The sequence below is a fragment of the Solanum lycopersicum genome, chromosome 11 (assembly GCF_036512215.1).
Source record: "Solanum lycopersicum chromosome 11, SLM_r2.1".
NCBI classification, from domain to species: Eukaryota; Viridiplantae; Streptophyta; class Magnoliopsida; order Solanales; family Solanaceae; genus Solanum; species Solanum lycopersicum.
In genome coordinates, this window is record NC_090810.1 from 2,604,263 (window position 1) to 2,624,959 (window position 20,697).

The 20,697-nt window shown below is 34.3% G+C and overlaps 3 protein-coding genes across 4 annotated transcripts; 2 read left to right on the forward strand and 1 right to left on the reverse strand.

Moving 5' to 3' along the window:
* Positions 1-381: 381 nt before the first annotated feature.
* LOC101258215 (SEC12-like protein 1) lies at positions 382-7,807 on the forward strand. The gene is made up of 10 exons (XM_004249968.5): positions 382-780; positions 980-1,074; positions 2,072-2,201; positions 2,291-2,382; positions 3,281-3,377; positions 3,470-3,542; positions 3,649-3,769; positions 5,292-5,411; positions 7,180-7,250; positions 7,342-7,807. Exons 1-10 carry the CDS (start codon positions 613-615, stop codon positions 7,527-7,529), a joined length of 1,155 nt encoding a protein of 384 aa, XP_004250016.1. The 5' UTR covers positions 382-612; the 3' UTR covers positions 7,530-7,807.
* A 1,437-nt stretch (positions 7,808-9,244) lies between these two features.
* LOC101252249 (probable disease resistance protein At4g27220) lies at positions 9,245-13,638 on the forward strand. The gene is made up of 3 exons (XM_069291557.1): positions 9,245-9,324; positions 10,760-11,872; positions 12,047-13,638. Exons 2-3 carry the CDS (start codon positions 10,775-10,777, stop codon positions 13,466-13,468), a joined length of 2,520 nt encoding a protein of 839 aa, XP_069147658.1. The 5' UTR covers positions 9,245-9,324; positions 10,760-10,774; the 3' UTR covers positions 13,469-13,638.
* A 257-nt stretch (positions 13,639-13,895) lies between these two features.
* On the reverse strand, positions 13,896-20,509 carry LOC101252549 (ribonucleases P/MRP protein subunit POP1). 2 transcript variants are annotated; one of them, XM_004250444.4, is made up of 11 exons: positions 20,407-20,509; positions 19,382-19,811; positions 19,029-19,125; positions 18,635-18,742; positions 18,327-18,551; positions 17,998-18,116; positions 17,456-17,917; positions 16,090-16,198; positions 15,406-16,007; positions 14,449-14,616; positions 13,896-14,350 (listed from the first exon to the last, which is right to left on the reverse strand). In XM_004250444.4, the coding sequence occupies exons 1-11, from the start codon at positions 20,414-20,416 to the stop codon at positions 14,152-14,154; spliced, it is 2,529 nt and encodes an 842-aa protein (XP_004250492.1). In that variant the 5' UTR covers positions 20,417-20,509; the 3' UTR covers positions 13,896-14,151. The 2 variants fall into 2 exon arrangements, with proteins under 2 accessions (XP_004250492.1, XP_069147489.1); XM_069291388.1 differs by having other exon boundaries at positions 19,025-19,125; positions 20,407-20,502.
* Positions 20,510-20,697: the final 188 nt, after the last annotated feature.

A 20,697-nucleotide genomic window follows, 5' to 3' on the forward strand; every position in this document is an offset into this window, starting at 1 on the left:
TTTTCTATTTGAATTGTCGCTATTTATTCAACTAGATGTGTTTTAATACGTGATAATTCACGTAGAAAAATAAAACAACTAACCATCATAAAATGAAACTTCACAAAAAATATAAATATTCAAAAATTATATGAAAAATATTATAAATTATTATTTTTACATATTAATATGGCAAAATAATATACCATAAATGTTATTCAAAGTATTTATGATTTGACTAAAAAAATAATTATATTGGGATGAAATAATAATAATTTCCATCTAATTTAAAGATATTTTCCATTTTTTTTTTTGGATTTTCCTCTTGTTAAATCAGTCAACAAAACAATTAAATTTTTTTTGCCAAAAATATAAACGGACGTGCAAAATTTATTATAATTTGCTAATTCCAAAGTATTCCCACATAATTATTAAATATTTTCTTATTTGGAATATCCCAAAAATCCATTGACTATTTTCACAGTTTATATTAAATAAATAAATAAATAATTAAAGAAAAGTCTATAAATTGCAATTTTCACTGATTCCAAAAACTCACTTTTTTTCCGCCATTATTGTACCTTGAGGTTTTTGGGTTTTGGGGGTTTTGTGGAGTTTTTGAAGATAAAAAAAATGGAGGGTGGTGATGTATCTGTTGAAGGGAAAGTGACGCGTGCATCGTGGATCAAACGGCCGGAAAACGCGCATCTGGTGGTGATCGGAAAGTCGACCGGAACCTGTTCTTCGTTAGAGATTTTATCCTTTAATTCCGAGAGTACTTCTCTTTCTTCTTCTCCCAAGGTACCCTTTTGTTTGTTTTCATTAAATAATTTTTGAAATTTTGAATTTGTTGTTTACTGAACACAGTACTTATAAGTTGGAATTAGTATGAATAGATGAGTTTTTAAGTTGTGGGGTTGGTCCAATCGTTATCATTTCTGGGAATTTTTGGTGATTGTGTGTGAAATTTGAACTTTTTTTTTTGTGGGTATTGGTTTAGGCGACGTATGTGTTGGAGGAAGGTGGAGAGCCAGTGAGGATTGCGGTACATCCAACTGGGGATGATTTTGTGTGCTCCACCACTACTGGTTGCAAGTAAATATTGAAACCCTTTTCGATTTTGATTCTAAGTTAGTCTGGAAGTTTGGTTTTTACTGTTTTTGTTGTGAAAAAGATTTGATTTTTTTGGTAGTTGGTGGTTTTGGTAAGCAAGATATGAATGAGTTTAATGCCTTGTGATTTCGGATTGTTGATTTTGGCCTTGTTTGTATTGTTGAATGAAGACTACTAATGCATGAATTTGCTGTTCTGATTCATGAAATGGATGCTTAGTGATTGTGTTACTGCGCGGTAGGTGAACAGGACAAGTACTGTTTGTTGATGAGTATTATTATGAATTTTTGATTTTGGCTTTGTTTGTATGTTGAATGAGGATTATTAATGCATGATTTTGTTGTTCTGATTAATGAAATGGATGATTGGTAATTGTGTTACTGCGCGGTAGGTGAACAGGACGAGTACTGTTATTTTTTTATTTTTTTTGGCAATGAACTGTGAATATTACCATACCAAGAACAAAGTATTACAATTTCGGAAAGTAAACAAAATTATAGCATCTAGCTATTAACTATCTACCACACAATCCTATGTATTAAGATACTTTCTTGCTTTTCTAGACTCCTTTACTTTCTAATCTACCTAGTAACTCCTTTATTTGTGCGATGATAAAATTTGTATTTACATGTTTCTGCCTAAACTGCCTTCAATTCCTCGCCTGCGAGGTATAATAAATTGTAGCTTCATACATAGCTGCTACTGCTTCCTTCTTCAATTGCTTCCAACGTCTACTTTTAATCCTCGCCTGTGTGGGCATGTGTCGTTGCAGCTTTCAGTTGTGCTGACCCGCTTTTGATGCAAAGGTTATTTAGCTCTTGTTTTGGATGATAGTTATCTTTTCACATTACTGATTAAGTTTGTCACCCAACAAAGGAACATACAGATGACTAGTCTGAGTTTTTAATATGATTTTTGTCTTGCGTTTTATTTATTTCTTAGCCTGGGAAGAGGATATATTGTTTGCTCTTTTCTGCAGGTTGTTTGAGTTATATGGTCATGAAGATAATATAAAATTTGTGTGCAAGGAGTTTCCTCTCCAAGATGTTGGTCCACAAAAATGCATGGCCTTTAGTGTTGATGGCTCCAAATTAGCCATAGGCGGAGTTGTAAGCAATTTTGTGAAAAATTATGTCTCTTATATTTCATGATGCTATTGTCTTGTTGTCCTGACGTTGTGTTACTTTGAATCTTGAAGGATGGACATTTTAGACTTTTTGAGTGGCCAACCATGCGCATTATTGTGGATGAACCTAAAGCTCACAAGTCTTTCAGAGACATGGATTTCAGGTATAATTAGCTTTCCTCAGATTATAGCTGTACTTAATCCTCCGTTATTTATCATAAGTGAGAATTAACCTGATATGAGCTCTGGGGACCTATAATCTTCAGTGTCTGTGCACTTGCGTTGAGTAGCGATACATCTTGTTCTCTTACCTTTCTCACACTTAAGTGCTGAAAACGTTGATTATATTCTAAAGAAACTAAGTGATGTGAAAATGAAGTGAAGGATCTTAGTCTTGTGTCTTTTAACAATTCTGATGTAGATTTTTCACTTTAAAGATCAGAATGAAGTGCTTTTTTCATCCAATTATAGTCCCATGTGGATTTTAGCTTTTTGGTTCATATGTTATGCATCACATCAGATTGTTAAATTGTTGTTGTTGCTCTATGTGATCCTATCTGAGTGTTTAAGTAGTTTGTTCTCATGTGGAATTAAAAGTGAATAAGGAGACGAACGGTGATCTAATTTGCAGGGTTCTATCTTGGAGGTGGATATTATGGGATGTAAAGCTACATTAACTGAATTTGGATACAGAATTATACTTTATCCGATATTGGTTATATTTAAGAAGTGAGAAATGTCCATAGAAGAGCTAAACATCTTGATATTTCAAGAACGATACATTCCCAATCAAGAAACCCTAATACATGCATTTATGCATGGATTTTCATTCATGCTATACTCTTTGAGTTTTGAAGTGTGAATCTGATTTTTAAATATGATCATGAAATCTTCCTAGAAAAAAAGTTTGAAAAGATTTAAGAATCTTGAATTTACAGTGCCTCTTATTGCAGTTGCAGAAATGATACTTAATCCATGGATTATGGAATCTTAAGAATTATTGTTCCTATGATTTTCTTGACCAAGATTTTCATGTCTTTTCCTATCTTTATATATATACAGCTTAGATTCAGAGTTCTTAGCTTCCACGTCCACAGATGGTGCCGCCAGAATATGGAACACAAGGGACGGTGTTCCAGTAACTTTGTCACGAAATACAGTAAGTTCTGAATAATATGATGTCTTACCTGTTAGACAATTGGTTATCTATTTTTATGTTGATGTTATAATATCCTGTCTTCCACATTGCAGGATGAGAATATTGAGCTCTGCAGGTTCTCTAAAGATGGGACAAAACCGTTTTTGTTCACTACTGTTCAGAAAGGTATTCTAAAGTCTGGCTTTAGTCAATGAAGTTATAAAATTGAGATTGTGTAATTTTTCTTATTGAAAACATTGTGTAACTATCCAAACTTGTGTCAATAAAACAGGCAATAAGTCATTGATTGCAGTTTGGGACATCAGTACATGGAAGAAAATTGGACATAAAAGCCTGTATAATAAGCCAGCTTCCATTATGACAATCAGTTTGGACGGGAAATATCTCGCATTGTAAGATCTTTATCCTTTTGTGTCTCCTAGTAATGTTGAATTTCAATTATCATCATCTTACTGTCCAATACCTTCCTTAGATATGCACTGTTGAAGCTAAAAAAGGGAATTTGACATCATTTGGCAATTGTGAATCTTCATCAAAGTATTTTTACATGGATGTTGAATGAATCATTGAGTTGATTTAACATTTAAAGTTCTGTGATGAGATTGGCCAAAGTGAGTCATGAAGTGGACCTAAAATAGAGTAGCATCTGGTTCCTATTCCCCTTCCAGTTGGAGTCTAGCGTAAGATTCCATCAAATTGATTTGAAGTGTTCCCATATTTCAAAAACACCATCTCTTTTTTTTTTTTGAACTTTTTGCCTGAATTATGTTCTTTTGCTACTCTTGATTTGTCTTCATTTTGATGAATGTCTCCCCTCCCATACATGACTTTTGATGTTTTACAGCTAGGGGTGGCAATGGGGAAGGGGGGTTGAACCTTTCACCCACATAATTTTCAACCCGCCTCTTCCCGCTTAAGATATTTTTTTCCATTTTGTTATATTTAGGCAATACAAAATTAGTGTCATATAAAAATCTGATTCACTTGCCTTTTTTGTCTTCCGTAACCACAACATAAAACAAACTATGACCAAAGTTCCAGGAACATACCTTTCCTTTACGGGGTCTCATTACCCCTTTGATCCATCTTAAAGTGTTATAAATACACCCTTCGATGCTGAGGTGGTACAACAAAGAGTGCTCACTCACTAGGAAGCATGTTAGGGGTGGGAAAAAGTTAAAATAGGATAACTTTGGACACTTAATTTATTAACATTAAAACTTAAGTTGATATCTTTTTAATTATTTTCCTTTCTTTCTTTGTGAAGTAGAGTCGAAGTCTTTTTTTTTTTATATATATTTTCTAGAACTAAATTGATTTTTCACATGCTCACCACGTACAGAAGTCGCTGATGAATTTTTTTCCGACGTTTTCTCATCCATTTATTCTACTAAATCGTCTTCCTCTTTCTCACACTCATACTCCATTAATGGAAAACCTTCTCCCCACCAGAAAAAGTGGAATCCTTCTTATCACATTTAAGGGTGTGTTTATTAGAGTTTAAAATAGTTCAGGGTGGTAAAATAGTATATGGTGGTAATAGGTTAAAGATAAAGTTTCAGGTTTAATATTTTTAAATCAAAATAACAGAGGCTAAGAATTTATTTTATTTTTTAATAGTTCCAAAAGATTTGTGATTTCCAGGATTTATATCTTGAAAATTTGTTTGCTTGTCTTCCCTCAAAAGTTCAACTTCAGACACCTAGTTGTATCTTGTTTCAAACCACAACCCCCCCCCCCCCCCCCCTTTAATTTTAAGAAGATCTGTTCCAAAAACTCTCTCATCCACATAAGCTGTAACTTGCTCCATTCCTCATAGGCTTTAATGGCTGCACCCCATTTGCATTGTTATCTGCTGCAGCGTTTAGTTTGTTAATGCATTGATCCGAATCTATGCTTGTCATTTAAATGCAGGGGAAGCAAAGATGGTGATGTCTGTGTTATTGATGTGACAAAGATGGAGATCTCCTCTTTGCACAAGAGGTTGCACTTGGGTACTAATATTACTTCTTTGGAGTTTTGTCCCAGTGAAAGGTATGTGCAATTTTAGCTATAATTTTCTATGAAGTATTGACTCTCTGTCATTCGTCTTCTGTTCTGAAGCTTATGCCTTCTCTTTTAGAAGCCATGTTTTTCATGGAATTCTAAACAGTGTTAGGATGTCTTGTTTCTCCACAAGATATGTATGGAGAGAAATAAGAGGAAATTGTAGTAGATATAACTCGTGACTGAAGAGTGTAAAGGGAAGCTTTTTTGTGACGGTCTTGTACGTAGTCCATACGACTTTAGTGATGCCAAGAACCTTTCATGAATATCTTTAGTTTATGAGCTACTTTTGCATGCAACAGTCACAACAACTAATTATTGAAGAAGACAAAAAATTAAACTTTAACTAAAGACTAACTTGGCAGCGTGATCTTTAGCTGCAAAATATACACCATGAATGAGTGTATACTAAATCAGCTATGTGGTTAATTATGTCGTTGCTAAGGCATATATATATGATTTATCAAATAGTTCCAGATGTCCTTTTGCCTGTCCTGTGCTAGTTGAATTTTGTTTTACTTTCCCTTTTTTGGTAGGATTGTGTGCTTTTCATTTTTTATATGTGAAGAACATAGACTTAGGTCGAGCGTTGTTGGAGCTTCATGGTTTCTATAAAGCTTCAAGCTCGGGAAAAATGAATATCAATTCATATGGTTGGATGTTGGACGGTTTTGGAAGAACTGAATATTCGGCATAGGTTTTATGTCATGTTTTCATCATATGTGGTTTATTTGGTTCTTTTGATGCTTTCCTTAATATGCTTTCTTGTTTCTGAACAAAGGTTCAGATATGTCTGCATCTGCACTGTAAGCCATTTGCGGAAACTCTGTTTAATCCTATAATTCTGGAGAACTGTTATAATGATCAACATCATTTCATTATGAACTAGATATGTTTGACGTACTAATTTGATCTCCAAGTTCTCATCTTGTGTATTGGGTCCAATATAACATCAACGTGAGTACACAAGATGAGGACTTTGAGATCAAATTAGCTGTTTGAACATGATCTAGCTCAAACATGAAATGTCGCTGATCATTGTAATAGTTATCCTGAATTATAGGCATAAACAGAGTTACTGCCAATCGGGTTTGCATTGCAGAAGTAGACATTTCTGAACCTTCATTCATAAACAAGAAAGCATAAAAAGTAAAACATCAATAGAACCACATAGAAGAAAACATGATATAAAATCTGTGCAGGATATTCAGTTCTTCCAAAACCTCCTAACGTCCAACCATATGGGTTGACATTCATTTTCCCCTAGCTTGCAGATTCATAGATTCCATGAAGCTCACAATTGCACTAGTTGAACAAAAACAATGGTAGACCAGGTTCTATATTCTTCACATATGAGAAATGAGGAGCAGGCAACCTACGCAAAAAAAGAGAAGTAAAACATATTTTGCTAAAGGACATCTAAAACTATTTAGTAAACCACACATATATATATTTGCCTTAGCAACGAAATAACTAACCAAATAGCTGATTTAGTAGACTCACTCATGGTGAATAATTTGCAACCAAAGATTATGCCACCAAGTTGTTATTGTTCTGAGTCTTAGGTGCTAGGTCTCGGTGATACCTGTTGACATGATTTCCTAATGATAATTTCTCTTCACTAGTTGTTGCCTATATTTGTGCTCTTCAAAGTTGAAACCTCGTGTCTACTAATGTCATTGTAATCTTTCTCATCAACTATTCTTTAAGAATCAAAGCCCCTATTCTGTCTGCTTACTAAGGCACATTTTGGCAGGGTGGCTCTTACCACTTCCTCTCAATGGGGAGTAATGGTGACCAAGCTAAATGTCCCAACCGATTGGAAAGGTCCATCTCTTTTTCTTTCTGTGTGTAGGGACAATCGCGTGCATTTGACTCCAAGATTGACTTTTTTTCTCCCCTATTTCTTCAATTGCAGAGTGGCAGATTTATCTATTACTCTTGGGATTGTTTTTGGCATCAGCTGTTCTATTTTACGTGTTCTTCGAGAATTCTGATTCTTTCTGGAACTTCCCTGATCCATCTACAAGACCAAAGATTGAGACTCTCCATGTTGATGCAACATCTGAAGAACAATGGAGTAGCTTTGGACCTTTAGATTTGTAAGCTGCTCTTGTAGCGTTTTCGTCGGATTTCAAGATGGCAGACCTAAGAAAGATTATGAAATAAGTCTTAGCTTTTTGGAGGCATTTTAACTAGCTTGTTTACTTTCTAACTGATGAATGTTAAAAATATGAGAGACTAATATTTGCCTTTTTTTGGATGTTTATTTGATGCAGCATACTGTAGGTTGTTTTAGTGTGGCAAGTTTCTTGTAATGTTTAATCTTTAGTTGTGCTATGAACATGTCTCCTTGAGTTGAGGGTCGGGTTTCTCAGAAACAACTTCTCTATTCTACTAGGTAGGAGGTAACGTCTACGTATATTTTACCGTCCTAGACACCATTTGTGAGATCACGTTGGGTATGAGGCATGCCTTTTTTCTTCTCATTTTTTTGTGTATTAATGGTTAATAAGACTTTATCTTGGAAATAAGTTATTAGCTGTATTTATTTCAAAACAAAAAAATTAAAGTTTTGTGCACTCCTGCAAGGGAATTATGCTAGGTTGATTAAATACTTCATTTCATATTAGTAGTATCACATTTTCTTGACCTCAACACTGTTTAATGTCTCCAATATTGTTTATTTTAAAAAATAATTAATATTAAGAGGAAAAATTGAAAAAGTGCTAGAGTAATTAATTATATCTTAATTTCATAAATTAACCAATAATTTGAAACGAATACCTATAATAATGTTGACCAATTATTATAGAACATGTATAGGTGTACCAATTGTAATGGACATTTGATTTTCTCGTACTTTTTCCGTTTCATATTAGTTGTTAAGCTTACCAACAATGTTCGTCTAAAAATACAGTCAATTTACAAAATTAAGGTAGAATTAATTTTTTTATTTATTTTATCCTTAAAAATAAATAATCTTGAAATAAGATTAACTAGTCTTGTTTTTAAATAGCGGAAATGACTTGATCAGAGACTTTTGTATTTGATTCAGATTGTAAATTAAACTCTTCTAATTACGATTTAATCAACTGAACACTTAAACTCAATAAAATTCAACCATTCAAACCTTAAACAAAAAATGAATAAATACGAGAATCTCTCAAATCATCGTAACAAAGAAAATATAACAACTGATACAAAAATAGCTCTAAGTATTCTACCAAATGAATTAATTATTATACCTTTATCTTGGCACGATAAAAATGGCTTAAGCATTAATAATGATATATGTATATAAAACAAATACTCTCTTTATAAAATAAGAAATTTGGTTTTAAAAAAATTGATCTACCAACCAATTCTTTTATATATATAAAAATAAAATAAGGATACCATTTATTAACACAATATGGAAGTCCCAAGAATTGGTAGTGGTCTACATGTTCAAAGGTTCATGAGATTTTTTTGTTGAAAATAATATATATATATATATATATATATATATATATATATATATATATATATATATATATATATGAAATATTATTTTATCATGTAATTAAAAAATGTAATTATAATAATAATTTTATTAAGCATATTTGACTTAGTATTTTCTACTTGATTTTAGTGGTAAGCATTTTATCAAAAACATTTATTTATAACTAATGTTATTTGCTTCATGATTTATATTAATTCATTTTCATTCTCTTTCAAAAGCTTAAAAAAAAAACATCATTGGTCTTGAACTCTTTTCTTAACGAATATTTTTTCCATTTATTTCGTAGTATTTTTTTTTCTATATAATTTGCGTTTGGCTAATTTTTACAAAAATAATGACATCTCAAGAAATATCTGAATTCATATTTGAATTAAAGAGAAAATAAAGTCTTCTAAGGTATGGTGCTCTCTCTTTTACTTTTTCTTTATCTTACCTTAGCAACTTTTAATATTTACTACAAGATGGTTTAAATATCATTTTTGTTGTGTTGCTGTCGTAAAGTTTTGTTTTATTATATTTATTACTTGCTTTTTTCTTTGGTATGTTACGTTGTTGTCGTAAAGTTTTGTTTTGTTTTAATTTTTTTCTTTTTTTCCTTGGTATGTTATGTTGTTGTCGTAAAGTTTTATTTTGTTATATTAATTTCTTACTTTTTTTCCTTGGTATGTTATGTTGTTGTTGTCCTAAAGTTTTGTTTTGTTGTATTAATTTCTTGCCTTTTTTCCTTGGTATGTTATGTTGTTGTCGTAAAGTTTCGTTTTGTTATATTTATTTCTTGTCTTTTTTATCTTAATATGCCGCCCTGTTTGATGGTAATTAATGTTACAACTATTTATATCTATTTAATGATAAAATTTTAGATTCCACTCACTTTGCTTGACTTGATAGATGAATTACTAATAGGGCGTTGAAGCTATACCCCAAATGTTTTTTTCACATGATGTTCAGTATCTATTTCGGAATTCGATTAATACGATAAATTAACGTTAGGAAAGTCCATTTTGAGAATAAACTATTTTAGTAATATAAAAAGGAGGATTTAGTCTAAAAATGATGTGGCAATAGGTTTGAGCCATGGACTAATGCTTGTATTAAGGGTTCAATCCTTCCTTAAATCCCGTGTAAACGTGAAATACTTTATCCATCGAAATTCCATTTTAGTGCTTCATATAAGTATCGAAATATTGATTAGAACAAGTTATTTGAACTTTGGAGTAAGAAAATTTAAATATTTATTGAAATAATTTGTTGATGTGGAAGAAATCCACCAATAACTGTTATATTTAAACACTTCCTATATTTGTCTTAAAACTCAACTTATAAGATCTCTTTGTACTTCATAAAAATGTCCTTTCCTTATTTATATAACTGGTAAAATTATTGTCATGTGACCGTACAGTCATGAGCTCGAGGTGTGGAAATAGTCAGAATGTTAAGTACAATGAACCCTTGTGTGGTCCAACCCTTCTCCGTATCTCCATACATAACGGAAACTTAGTGCATCGAACTGTAAAAAGTGATTGATCTTGTTTCTTGATTTTTACTAGGAGTACTGTTGATGAAGAAGGAAATTGACCATTAGGACATGTCAAAGAAACATGTCCAACGAAGCTGGCTGACGTGTCTGCAGCAAGTGCTGTAAACTCGCCAGTCAGCTTTGTTGGACCTGTTCCTATCGTCAGCTTCCTTCTTCATCAACTCAGCACTTGCTGCAGACACGTCAGTCAGCTTCGTTGTGTGGTCCAGCTCTTTTTTAAACCCCATACATAACGAAAACTTAGTGCATCGAACTGTGAAAAGTGATTGATCTTGTTTCTTTGATTTTTACTAGGAGAAGAAGAGAAAAATGGAAGCAAGAGAGTCATTTTTTCCGACAAAGTTATTTGGTGAAGAAACAAAAAGAACATGTGAAAGAATTTGGAGATGTTTAAAGAAAGACAAAGTAATTACAAGTATTGGTATATATGGAGTTAAAGGTGTTGGAAAAACAACCTTAGCTAAACTCATCAATCACCTTGTTGAACAAAAGACTAATTCCCAAGTTATTTGGATTAATGTTTCTCAACAATGTAACATCAAAGTGTTACAAAATGATATAGCTAAATCACTTGGATTTGATCTTATAGAGGAACATGATGATGAAAAGAGGGCAATCGCGTTACACGAATCGTTCAAAGTGAAAAAGGATTTTGTTTTAGTACTAGATGATGTGTTAGAGAATGTACCTTTGAAAATGTTGGGTAATCCTCTAAAAATTGAAGGTGGAAGGTTGATAGTAACAAGTTGTTTACTCGAAACATGTCGAAAAATGGGATGTCAAAGGGAGTTCAGAGTGAAAACACTTGAAGCGGAGGAGTGTTGGAGTTTGTTTGTAGAAAAACTCGGGAATGAGATGATTGTTCCGCGTGAAGTTGAAGGGATCGCTAAGGTTATGGTGAATGAATGTACTAAAGGACTTCCATTTGGGATTGTTGCATTAGCTGCAAAGGTTAGAGAGTTGGAATTGAGTAACGTTGATGAATGGAGAAAGGCGTTCGATGAATCATGTAAAGAGGAGAACAATGATGATGTTATGAAGATGTTGTTGTATAGTTTTGATTCATTGAAGGATGAAAAGTTACAGCAATGTTTCTTGTACTGTTGTTTGTATCCAGGAAATGAGAATATCTCGAAAGATCATTTGATAAGTCGATTTGTTCTAGAGGGACTTATCGATGAACAAGAGAGTCGTGAGGCAGAATTTGAAGAGGGATATGAAATACTGAACAGATTGGAAGGCGTTTGTTTGTTGGAAAGTGGCGTAAATCATACTGTGAAAATGCATAGCTTGATTCGAGATATGGCATTGAAAATCACTAATGAGAATCCTATGTTTATGGTTAGAGCTGGAGTTCAGCTTCATGATGCACCAGAACAGAATGAATGGATCGAAAATTTGGACAAGGTATTGTTACGTAGATATACTATGTTGCTCGAACTCTTCAAACATGTTGTTGCACACGTATTAGGATCAGACACATGCTAATTGACATGTTTGAAGAGTCTGAGCAACGTAACTTGTTAGAACTTGATGAGATAGATAGATCTCGGTTTTTTATGATTTTGTTTCGAATTGCAGGTATCTCTAATGAGGAACAAGATAGCTGAAATACCAGAAGGCACATCAGCTAAGTGTCCAAGGCTAACAACATTGATGTTGCAGCAGAATTATCACTTATGGAAGATTCCAGATTCTTTCTTCGAGCACATGAAGGCGTTACGTGTGCTTGATTTAAGCCACACTTGCATTGAGAAGTTGCCTGATTCAGTATCCGAGTTGGAGAATCTCACCGCGCTCTTACTTGCATTTTGTTGGAATCTAAGGTCAATTCCAACTCTGGCAAAGCTCGAGTCATTGCAAGAGTTGGACTTGAGTGGCACTGGGATTCAGACTTTGCCTGAATCCCTCGAGGCTCTATTGAGCCTCAAATGCCTGAGTATGTATGCAATGCGTTGGCTAGAGAGGGTACCAATAGGTATATTGCCACAACTCTCAACTCTACAACGTCTAGTGTTATCGCACCATATAGACGTGCAAGGTGAGGAACTAGAGGTGTTAAACGAGTTGGAAGAGTTTCAAGGTAGGTTCTCTACTATTCATGACTTCAACCGGTTCATCAAAGCTCAAGAGAACGAGGGATGCCTCGCGTTCTACAGGATTCTAGTAGGTGACTACGATGGTTTAGGACAAATGACACAAATCGAGTTCAATCATGGAAGAATTTCAGATAAACTAGTCAAGTGTTATGGACTTGGTAAAGAAGATGAAGTACTATTGCTTCCACAAGACATTCAACACTTGAAAATCGAGAGTTGCAACAACTTTAGTACTTGTCTTTCCGAGTTCTTGTCATGTCTATACGATTCAAAAGATTTGAAGTACTTCAAAGTTCGTTGGTGCAACAAGCTCGAGTACCTTATGAAGGTAAAACAAGGGCAAGAATCCGTCTTATTACCCTCTCTCGAGCATCTTGATCTCTTCGAATTGCCTAGTTTCATTGGTATTTTTGATGAATGTGAAACAAGTTTGAGTCCTTCAATCCCTCTAGTTGGTACTTTTTCCTTCCTTAGAATGATACGTATCGAAAGATGTCACAACATCAAGAAGCTACTTCCAATTGATCTATGCTCAAACCTGAGACATCTCGAGAGGATATATGTCCTATCATGTAGTCAAATCGAAGAAATAATTGAAGATCACGAAAATGATGGAATCGTCGTCTTTCCTAAAATGACAAGAATGACCTTATGGTCTTTGCCACAATTGAAAAGTATATACAATGGAAAAATGAAGTGCAATTCAATAAAGAAAGTGTCAATAAAGGGATGTGTTAAGTTAAGGAATTTGCCTTTGTTTTTTTCACATGAAGATGAACTCAAAATTCCCTCTACACTTAAAGAGATTGCTATAAATTCGAGTGAAAAAGAGTGGTGGGAATCTTTGGAATGGGATCATTCAAATACAAAAATTGAACTCCAACCTTTTCTTAGCTATTTGTAACGATTGTGGTCGGATTCTTCAAAAATGTTAGACGTGTGTATGTCTGATCTAACGATCTTGAGCATCATTCTTGAAAAGCTCGAGGAATGAAATTTTACTTTCAAGTTCAACTTTATTTTTATTTTTGTAATATTTATGGTTTTATTATATAAACTTACTAAATTTTTATATTCTTTCGTTGTCAAACAACATAGACAAATGCCAATAACACGTATATGATTGTCACGTAGAACACATGTCTACCTGTTCAACTTTATATAAATTTAAGTGTCTACTTATGCACACCCAAAGTTGAAAAGCATAGAAGTCAAGTTAAATAGCACGTCAATGATAAGTAAAACATAATTGGTAACCTCGTAAAAATGGTGACTAACCTGCTATCACACGTTAAACGATATATTTTCAGGAAAAAAAATGTAGAGAAGAATGAAAAAACATAGTTTAAGTTGTCTCATTAACAAATTTCCTTTATAGAGTAACAAAATCTACAGAAAAACTAAACCAAATACAATGTAGCAGAGTCTCACATCAGAGTTTCAACTAAGACTAATTGCTCTTTGGATAAATACAATCTTAATGAAAAAAAATACATACCAAACATGAGATTGGAATTTTTTCGTCTCTTTTCATGGAGAGTTTTCTGCATAAATACTGTAAATAACCATCGCGAACCCCTTGTATAATCACATATATTCAACATCATCTTCCCATTGTTCGAGGACGATAGAAGCAAGTGCAAGTCTATATGCTGTGGACCTTAAGTTTCTAACCAGGACATAGATCTCCTTCTTTCTTTTCCTAACGCTTATAGCTTTCCACTGTTCCTCTCTCAGATGAGCAAGACAGACAGCCTCGCAAAGAGCCACTGCTACAGGCTTCTTACTGAAGGATAAATTCGGATGAACTCAGTGACAAATGAAAGAACAAGTCATAATTGCTAGGATGCAAATACATCGGGAATTAATGTTTAGTTTACTAACCTTCCTCGAACAAATCCTGTTGTAATAAAGCCAATTGGTAATCGATAAGATTCTTTGGCAGCAGGATCTTCAGGTACTTGAAATTCCCATTTACCAGTTGCTTGTTGAGAGAAGCATGATCTTACAAAGGACTCGGGTACTTGAAGTTCGCCTTTGGATATCTCTGATCTGCATAATTCAAAAACAGGTTCATTTGATAATAAGAAGCACCTCTAAGCTCTCCCTTTACTTCTATTTAAAATTAGTTTCGGTCAGACACTTTCGGCAAGCATAAGTAAGATTAGTCCTGTTAAACATCAAAATGCAAACCTACTAATAATTGAACAGAGTTTTCAAGATTGCTACTGGATTTCCTGACATGTTGAATGGCAAAGCACAGGCCAAAATAAAAAGAAGATATCGTATGCAATCTACTAAGCATGTGTAACTACTATATGTATATAAATACTAACTACTAGCTAGTGAAGGTGATATAACTTTGTCCATCCGTTAGGTAAATGGTTCCACGTAAACATCTTATTCGAGAAAAGGAAAAATGACTCAATCCTAATAAGCCCACAAATTAAGCTTACAAAAGAACCGTGATTCTGCCCCATCAGAACTTCCAATACCAAGTGTCCTCTTGCTTAGAATTTGGTGCATTATCATAGAACAGAGCTAATGCATCTACTGATCGGCCAAATAGTAGAGCCTCGTACGTGAATGTGTTTTTAAATGATGATAGGTTCTATCCAGATGTTTTATGGAAGTCGTATTTTTGGCAGATTACATGTCCTAAGTGATCTGCCAAAGATATTTGTTATCAAAGCATCATCATTTAGCAGTAGGATTAGTCATGCATATTGTAATGAAAAGGCAATCGTGTTGCAGATAAAATTCTTAAAATGAGCAAATAAATATAATTAAATGGGATAAAGCGAGCAAATAACTGAATACAAAATGGATAATAATAGTCACCTGGTTGTGAACAACATTACATCATCAATTTGAGGTGCACAAACAACTGCTCCTTCTTCGAAGGAACCTTCTCTGTGGGCATGCAGAATAACTCTGACCAAACACAGCTTCTGGTCCTGATTTATCTGGTAAATGCCCTTATCTATATCCTCGTTGAATATTCTTTCGTCCTTCATAAATTTGGATATGCACTTTATCCTGTGAAGCGCTTTGGGAAATAAAAGTAGATGACTACCACTAATCTCATCCAAAAACTGAATCAGAACATAAGACGTCCTTGCCACGAATCCCTCGAATGGAGCACTGTGACTACCCTCTGAGTCAGTTATGCATCTTCTCGAGTATGGAGTACTCATTTCTAAGTTCTTTATCATATCGTTTGGAGAAAGCTGTTCATGTTGCATCCGATCATGACCTGCCCCACTGAGTCCTTCTAGAGCAAGGCGGACACTATCCCATGGAGATGAAACAGGAACTTTCCAAGTCTTTGTGTGAGGAGAACGGAGCTCAGATTTTTTATCATAAGCAGCTTCCTCCAAGACCATAAAACAAGAGTGTGCATTGCAATCAGGGAATTCCCTTGGAAAGCATGGCAACCCAAGCTGCAAAGAGAAACACATATATTAGGATCTAAAATTGATGTCAAACTCAAATTCAGAACGAAAGCAGAACGTGCATACTAACATCACAAGCAATCCAGTTCTTCTCTCTCAAACCAATTGCTTGAGCACCATTGGTCACCAGAGAGATCCAGAAGACCTTAATCCAACACAGCGGAAGAATAATAGACCATCTGAAGGGAGATTAAAAAGAACAGTGAGGTATTCTCTATATAAGAACATGATATCCCTATCAAAGCATGATGTTTAATTGCCTCATTTTTTTAAGTAATTGAATTGAGGAAGAATCAAAGGTGAATACTATGAAAGCTGATTCTCCCAAGTGGTTAGACTAGCAAAAGACATGTGACAAGATTGTTGTAGAAGACCAAAAAATAGCTATTCAAGAAAGAAAACCTAACCTTAACAGAAGTGTACGATCAAAATACATTAAAGGAAAAATATTAACTTATATACTTGATAGTGAAATTTCATTTTTATGCTCTTGGTATTGAAAAGTTTGAGAGAGAAATGAGTAACATGTTACACAAATATAAAGTTCTAGCACAATCATAAATCATGATTTCCCCAGAATTGCAAATATACCATCTCCCAAAAGTTAATGTGATATTTCATATTTGAAGTGACATCTTATGCCCTTTTCAATTCCTATAATTATTATTTTAACATATTTATTACAAGCTCTATTATAAAAACTACTTATTTTTATTCTCTTTAATCTCCATGAAAAATCAACCTAGACAAACAACTGGGATAGGAGGCAGACACAAAGACACATACGCATATGCATTTTATGTTACACATTTCTTATTCTCTATAAAATTGTTTTCTCTTATTTCTATTTGTAGAAATATAAGAGATGCTTTTTGCTTTGTCTTTGAAAACGGATCGAGAATGTTTTAGTAAGGATCTCTCCCCTGACATTTGAGGGCTGACAGTTGCTTGTCTAGCTAAGCCCTACTGAGCTTTCTGGTAAGTAATTAGCAAAGAAGTAAACACTATGTTTCTATTGACTAATAACCTTTCGTGATACACCTGCAGAAAGCCAAAAACTAGCACAAACCAATAGGACAATTACCTACACTATCAACTATAGAAAGTGCAGTTACCATTTTTTCTTTTGTAATTAGATTGTGGTGTCGTTAAGGTGGATGCATATAAATATGTATTCTCTTCAAAAGTTAAGCGTACAAACTAAACCAGAAAAAGATGTGAAAGTAGAACAATACATTGTGTGAAAATAATGACATCAACCTAGCCACAAGTGGAAGGTTGAAGACATCAAAACTCGAGAACAGGTGTTTATGGCATGAGATTCCAGTTTCAGCACATGCAATATGTAATATAGTCAAGTGAGTATATTGAGCAACCATGTGTAAATACAGATCAGGACTCATGTTCATTTCCAAAGACTATGCATGGAGATTCACCTTATAATAGAAGTTTTCTGGTTATCACTTTTCAGAAGCAGTATAGGGCAGACACTAGAAAACCGTCTCTCAACAGAAGGTTGTTGTCTGCCTGATTTCACATCACCAACGCGAAACAACTTCATACGCTGATGGTGTTTCTCCATGCAAAGGATGTTTTCTTCTATTGGAGGGTCAAAGCCTTCTTTAGCATCCCAGAGATCTATACACTCAGATAAGCCAGGACTTCCTTCACATTGTAAGGACGAGCAAGAGAGTAACTTCATGTCCCTTTTTGGAATTCCCTTCTCATCTTTCCTGTAAGATAGTATATTTTGACCCTTTGCTTCCAAAGGATCAATAGTATCTTTATTCAAAAATCGAGGATCATTGACAAAGAGAGAAAAGATTGCTGAAGAAAGGTTTTGGTCGTCATTCTCAATGAAGGATGCATACTTCACCAGGGAAGAATTTACTGAAGAACTGCATAGAAAACAAAGACGTTCAGTAATCATGTTCATAAATCAGTCAAAATAGAAAGGTTGTCCCTTCAAAAAAATCACCAGGTTGCAGGATGTAAAAGCTTTTGAAGAAGCTCAGATGCCCTTGATCCAATCAGTTCCAACTTCCCCAGACGATCCTCAAGGGAAATGCAACTAACTCTGGAGCCAGCAGCATCTACCTGAAAACCAAGAAGCATTATTTCTGATATACAGCAAAATGAACAGGCAAATAAATCACATCTTCAGTAAACTGTATGCATTCATAATCAAAAAGGAATATGTATTCAGCCATCACCATTTTATTATACCATTTGAGACCGAAGAAAGTAACAGCGAGACTACTATATATATAACATTAGAAATGAACATCACATGATTCTTTACTCAACCTGCCTTTCACAAGCATTTAGCAAAGCATTATATCCTTCACTGAAAGCAGCAGCATGTATCCAAACCCATAGCCGTCTTGAAGAAGCACATCCATCAATCTTCTGTTGTTCACCACATATACCGGCATGATCGACCTTTGTATCAGTTTTCCTACACTGCTGTGGTTGCCACATATAGGTTACAGGAGCAATTGTCTTAGAAAAGGTGGCTCCTACATGATGGAGCTGCCAGAAGAAACACAAGTATCAAGCAAGCAAATTTCGGAGGGCATATTGCTTTAATCAAAATAGCAAGATTGACCACCCACCTCAGCACTACCATAGATAGCACCAGAGAGTACGTCATTACGAGCATCCTCACAATATGAGTATGGAGAAGGCACAAGCACAGTATTTAGGATTGACAGCAACAAATCCTGAAAGAAAATGTGAATGACCATGTTATATAAGCTCAATCTCTAGCTAACAGACGTCAACTTTTTCCTTGCTAATCCTTTTTTCTGGGCCCATAATTGCAAGTTATGGGCCAACATATGATAAAAAAGCTACATACAATTGTTTATGTAATTTTCTTTATAAGACAAATATTTATTTAATTATGTCATCACTTTCTAAGTAATCCAGACACCAAAAGGAAATATTTTAAAGAAAAGAACAATTATCAAGTCAGATTTTGGCAGGAAAGAGTGAGTAAGTGCCTGCCTCTGGACCCTCCAACTGGACAGCACTGCAGTAACTTGCATCATGTACAAGTACTCCTCCTTGTAGTTTCTTCAGAAGAGCTCTCGAGCCCCTCCCCCTGCATCATATATTCATGATTAATGAAATATAAACAGGCAAAGGACCTTCTTCCCACAATAGAAAGAATACAACAACGCAAATAAGCAATTTTGAACAATGAACAAATGTGTTTCTTTGTAATTAGTAAACCAACAGTCTATTTTCTTGTTTAAGCACAAGCTAACAAATATTTACTTTCAGTCCACTAGGATAAAGTTAAAAATTTTGTAGCTGCACTTCAGATATATTAGCAAAGAGCAGAAAGTTACTATTACCTGCCTTGAACACCAAGGGGAAGGTAGAATCCCCAAATTTTTGTCATTGCGAAACGCTTAGCATACCATAAGTGGGTTCTGAGTCTCTTAGTCCCATCTCCTGAAGTTGAGAAGCCGTTCAGAGAATTCTTTTTAAGCTCAACTCTCCTACGAACATGGCGTGGAAGCATTTTTTTATCGTTCTTCAAATGGTCTGGCTTATTGAGATTCTCATCTCCTAGTTTCTGCTTCTTTCTAACTCTACCTTTTGCCACTCTATTGTCATGTCCAGTTGTTCGCCTTCTCTTGCTTCTTTTACATCTAAAGTCATTACTTAACCGCTCTTTTACAATTGAGTGGAGAGATTCAAGTTCAGAAGCTCGAGACTCAGCAAATTTGTTCACATTAAGGGTTCGAGGCGGACCTGCTACTGTTCGAAGTTTGCCTTTATCTGGACAAAAGACAATGTCAACTCCTAGGTATATAGGTAGATTCAATTCACTAGTCACACATGTATTCAATAGTAGAATTAGAAAACGAATAAAAAGAAGGAAAAGAAGCGAAGGCAAGTAGAAAACACCATGTTTCTCATATGCCTTCATGTGTTAGATGTTAATAATACTTTCTTAAGCCTTATAGACCCAAAAATCTCACCTTTTTAAGCGAATACCCGGAAAATTTATACAAGTAAAATTCATGTCCAAACAAACTTCAAGTTCCAAAAATCACAACTTCTAAAAACCCAAAACTCAAAATCACAACTTTTTTTTATAAGAACAAACGCTCAACCCAAAACATAACGACACTGCACTCAGACTCCTCCATTACAATTATGCAGCCATTCATGGCAATTTCACATAAAAGTCAGCAACTTTTGGTCCAAAACAACAACAAAAACTAGCTTCTTCTCTAAACATGAAATAAAGTTCCATCTTTTTTATAAGTAATTACAAAATTTGGGTCACCAAAATCAAGAATCAACAAGAAAAACATTTTTTCATGTTTTTTCTTAACAATGCTTTGTTGGTTACAGAAAAAAATCTAACCTTTATTCATTCTGATGCCCCAATTTGAGCTTCTCGTTCTGCGCTAACTCCTTAAACCCTTGAACCCCTAGTACGTCTATCTACTTTTGAAGAAACAAATTTTCTTTTACCATTTTATCCTTTAAATAAGCTTTTCAAAATAAGGGCAATTTGGTAAATAAACTTTTTTAAAAGTCGGACTTTAATGCGAATATCGATCAAAAAGATTATTTAATATCTTAAAAGGCCACTAAATTTTGATAATTTATCTAACAAAGTCATTAAACTTTGTTTTACATCACTAAAGTCATT

Excerpts from the sequence above, each read along its gene's own strand:
- LOC101252549 (XM_004250444.4), bottom strand. Across the intron at positions 18,552-18,634 it reads CTATCTATGGTAGTGCTGAG|CTCCATCATGTAGGAGCCAC; the intron begins GTGGGTGGTCAA and ends TTCTTCTGGCAG. Across the intron at positions 16,199-17,455 it reads CAGAAAACTTCTATTATAAG|ATGGTCTATTATTCTTCCGC; the intron begins GTGAATCTCCAT and ends ATCTCCCTTCAG.
- LOC101252249 (XM_069291557.1), top strand. The coding sequence starts at position 10,775 with ATGGAAGCAAGAGAGTCATTTTTTCCGACAAAGTTATTTGGTGAAGAA. Across the intron at positions 11,873-12,046 it reads GGATCGAAAATTTGGACAAG|GTATCTCTAATGAGGAACAA; the intron begins GTATTGTTACGT and ends TTCGAATTGCAG.
- LOC101258215 (XM_004249968.5), top strand. The coding sequence starts at position 613 with ATGGAGGGTGGTGATGTATCTGTTGAAGGGAAAGTGACGCGTGCATCG. Across the intron at positions 2,383-3,280 it reads TTCAGAGACATGGATTTCAG|CTTAGATTCAGAGTTCTTAG; the intron begins GTATAATTAGCT and ends ATATATATACAG. Across the intron at positions 7,251-7,341 it reads TGTCCCAACCGATTGGAAAG|AGTGGCAGATTTATCTATTA; the intron begins GTCCATCTCTTT and ends CTTCAATTGCAG.